This window comes from Malania oleifera, chromosome 4 (assembly GCF_029873635.1).
Source record: "Malania oleifera isolate guangnan ecotype guangnan chromosome 4, ASM2987363v1, whole genome shotgun sequence".
NCBI lineage: Eukaryota > Viridiplantae > Streptophyta > Magnoliopsida > Santalales > Ximeniaceae > Malania > Malania oleifera.
In genome coordinates, this window is record NC_080420.1 from 57,450,550 (window position 1) to 57,454,754 (window position 4,205).

The following is a 4,205-nucleotide window of genomic DNA, read 5'->3' on the forward strand; positions in this document are numbered from 1 at the left end:
TTTCAAAAAATAGCCTCTAAATCAAGAATTGGTCACTAATTAATTGAATTTTCCTCCATAACATATCAATTTATAAAACAAGAAGGAATAAATAAAAGTAGAATATCTTTACCAGACAAACTCTAAACCTTATGATTTCTATATCATGGTTGGGTGGATCATCATTGAACCCTCTTAATAAGTTCAAAGACATTTTTCCTAATCCCTTGTTAGTGCATAACCTTTTTTCCTCTTATTCTACAATAGGTTAGAGAGAGAGAGAGAGATTTTTTCCACTAGATAGCCTCTTCATCTTCTTCCTTGACAAAATAGAGAAATCCCTGACTAAGCTAACTAGACGTCGTTTAATGGTAGGAAGTTTAGGTGTATGCTCAGATATGCCTCTTGTTAGACTGAAATGGAGAGGCATCAGTCTCAGTGAAACTTGAGCGACCACACACACAAAAATACCTTCCACATTATCAATTCTAAAGGAGCGGTGCTTTTCATGGACATAAATGGGGACATTGCGACATTTTCTTAAGTTGAGTACCTACTTGCACATATTAAAAATTTAGTTATTTCAATTGGATTTAGTGAATAGTTTAGTGACTAGGTTATATTTTATTAAAAGTTATATATAAAAAATTAAATTTAATAAAAAAGAGAGGTATGTGTAGGTCCTAAGATTGCCACTTAGGCAAGTCTAATGGACGGTCATATCCCTTTTGATAGAATAATGGAAATTGTAACACTTTATAAAGTACAATGAGTTAAGTGACCATCAATTAATTGACTTTTTTAACACATTTTCTTTAATGATAATGTGCAGATCATGATCTCACTTGTAGTAAAAAAATTTAGTGGCAACAAAATAAAATATAAAAAGAGTTTGAATTGATTTTTACAGTAGTTTGGGTAGGTTTAGGCTTCTAATGTGTTCCATTCATCTTTAGTTTTCCTTTAATTACTTTTAAGAGTAGATTTTTTTTTTTTTTGGTTATATTGTAATTAACAATGGGCCGTACATAAGCAACCTAACTATCTAGCCATATCCTCTTCTCTCTTATCGACATCCTAACTAGGAATTAAACCTTGGTCTTTCACAATGGAATAGGGTTGTCAACGAGTTGAGTTAAGTTAATATGAACTTTACCATGTTCAAACTTATTTATTAAATTTTTAATTGAATTCAAACTCAAACCAAACTTGAATGTTCTTGTTTAAACTTGTTTATCTATGTAAATGAATGAATTGGTTGAGCCCTCACCAAGTTGAGCAACCAAATTACTCACAAACAATCTAAAATTTTTGAAACTCTCATTGTGAAAGGTGTGAGACTCTTAGAATTTCGCTAAGCAAAAGAGGAAATAGGACTTTGACAAATATTACATCAAGGGTTTTTTGCCTTACTAAGCCAATCTATTGGCTATTGGTTTGGCTCTATTTATTTATACAGCTTAGGCCTAAACAAATTCACAAACAAATAATTTCTACTTTTAAGATAAATATGCGTAATTATAGTCTATTGAACCTAATTTTACTATACTAAACGAATTTAACTAAACTTGAAACCAAATCGCTCACTAGTTAAGATGAGTTGAGTCCATTTATGTTTTGATTTATCTTATTTATCGATCAAGTCTCAAATTTAAGATTTGAAATTACTAATTTGCATAATGAATAAGTTTAAAAGAACTTTTTATCTAATTAAACTTTGGAACTAACTTGTGATTAGCATGGATTGATTAGTTTTAAGTTTCAAGAATAGATGAATAATTTAATTCAAAAAAGGGGGAAAGAAAAACGGCAGATCGGTAATTTAGCGCTTCGTCAAGCCAATTTACCAGTCTCCTCCAAAACCCTAGCGCAACAAGTATATGGAGCGCGGCCAGCTCTGTTAATACTCTCAGCCCGACTCATCGCGCAACCTAACTGAAAGCTCTCCAGGGCTAGGATTCGGAGGGTAGAAACCAATGGCGTCTCCCATCGAATCAGTCCAGTGCTTCGGGCGCAAGAAAACGGCCGTTGCCGTGACCTACTGCAAGCGTGGCGAAGGGCTGATCAAGATCAATGGCTGCCCCATCGAGCTGATAGAGCCGGAGATCCTCCGCCACAAGGCTGTGGAACCCATACTCCTGCTCGGCCGCCATCGATTCGCCGGCGTCGACATGCGCATCCGCGTCAGGGGCGGCGGTCACACCTCCCAGATCTACGCCATCCGCCAGAGCATTGCCAAGGCCCTTGTCGCCTTCTACCAGAAGTACGTGGACGAGCAGTCCAAGAGAGAGATCAAGGACATCTTGGTCCGCTACGACCGCACCCTTCTCGTCGCCGATCCCAGAAGGTGCGAGCCCAAGAAGTTCGGCGGTCGTGGTGCGCGCGCCAGGTTCCAGAAGTCCTACCGTTAGGCGGATGGAGGTTTTGCTTTCGTACCGGCCTTCTGTTTTAGTAATTTTTTGCGGTTCTTGGAAACAAGATGGTGAATTTGAGGGTTTTCTTTTGAGTCTTCATCATAGTTATGTTTGCGGTAGGACACAAACGAAGTAAGATAATTTGTGTTGAGCTGCTTTTGGAATGACCCAATTATAATTGATATTTTTGAAATGCTGTTATAGTCATTATAGCTGTGTGGTTTAGTAATCCACCTCTCTCTCTCTCTCTCTCTCTCTCTCTCTCTCTCTCTCTCTCTCATGGCCTCTGTTTGTGTTCAACGATGACAAAAAGTATCTATGTATTTATTGCTGGGTGAAGTTTATCATTCTATTATTTGTGCTGCTGTATTGTTTTGCCTAAACATTGTTGATACTGCATTTGAAACAATTAAAACTCTCTCTCTCTCTCTCTCTCTCTCTCTCTCTCTATATATATATATATATATATATATATATATAAATTTTGTAGAAACAAACATGAAGTTTTGAAATTGAATTCTGCATGCTGCTAAGCAGGGTTTAAATGGTTGGTTTCCAGATGGTCGCCATTGATTGCCACGACCATTCAATCTTGTACCAGAAACAGAATAATGCACCATGATTTGAAGGTTGTGATTTGAGTTGTGGTTTACATTGTGAAGTGAATTTAAGTCTACCTAATTTGTTCTACCATATTTATTGATAGATTTATTGTGGTTAAGAACTTGAAGTTTCTATCTAATTAATTGTTTAATTCATTTATCATTTACTCAAAAGAGTAAAATAATTATATAAATAGAAGAGAAAATGTTCATATTATGCAAGAAATACCATAGATTATCTAGTATAATTACCAAATTAATTCAAAGTGATTGAATTACACAAAATGCCCCTTAAAAGAAATATAAACGGGGTCTAAATATTCTACCCTTGGACCTCCACCATTGGATGATTACACATGCAAAAGATGCTAAAACAAAGGAGATATGGCTTGTAATGCATATTCGAGAGTCAAATATAATTAAAAATAAATTTTTATTCTAGTTAAGAAATTTGAAATGTTAATGAGGTGTGAAATTAATTTCTTTTTTCATTGATTTGCTATATATTTTATTTTCTTTGTCACTTTCCTTGATAACCAAACATGAAAAGGGGAATTCTTTCATATTTTTCTTTCTTTTAGGTCCATTTGGAATTTGAAAAATATTAGAAAAAAGAAAGAAGAGGAGGAAAGATTTCACTTTTTCATGTTCGGTTATTATCGATGGTCATTTTGACAAATAATCAAAACGGAGATTGTCAAGTCTTTTTACATTTCTCTAACTTTTACTTATTGTTTTTGACTTTTCTGTTTCATTTTTGTCATTTTGGACTTGTACTAGGTGATTTGAGACAATCCAAAATGGTAAGTTGGGGTTTGACTGTAATTTTTTACCTTGGCAATAAAAATTGAGCCAAAACCCTTATTATTTCGACTATCATTCTTGACTTTTTAGCTCTCTTTTTGCCAATTCTGACTAGATCGGGTGCTTTAGGATAGTTCGAAGTGGTAAAGTGAGGTCCAACCGTGATTTTGATTTTGGACACAAATTGAGGCAAAATCTTGTCATTTCAGATTTTTTTTTTTTTTTTATAATATTTTCTACCAACTCTTATTGCACTGGGTGATCCAAAACAATCCAAAATGATAAGAGTGTTTAGTAGTGTAATTTTTCTCTTGAAAATCAAGATAGAAGTTTCATTGTTTCTGATTTTTCGGCTCAATTTTTTCCAAATATAACTACACCAAGTAATTCAAAGCTATTCAAAATG

At 34.6% G+C, this 4,205-nt stretch overlaps 1 protein-coding gene across 1 annotated transcript; it reads left to right on the forward strand.

Annotated features, from left to right (window-relative positions):
* Positions 1–1,767: 1,767 nt before the first annotated feature.
* LOC131152837 (small ribosomal subunit protein uS9-like) lies at positions 1,768–2,600 on the forward strand. Its single transcript, XM_058104728.1, has one exon. The coding sequence runs from the start codon at positions 1,956–1,958 to the stop codon at positions 2,388–2,390; it is 435 nt and encodes a 144-aa protein (XP_057960711.1). The 5' UTR covers positions 1,768–1,955; the 3' UTR covers positions 2,391–2,600.
* Positions 2,601–4,205: the final 1,605 nt, after the last annotated feature.

Excerpts from the sequence above, each read along its gene's own strand:
- LOC131152837 (XM_058104728.1), top strand. The coding sequence starts at position 1,956 with ATGGCGTCTCCCATCGAATCAGTCCAGTGCTTCGGGCGCAAGAAAACG.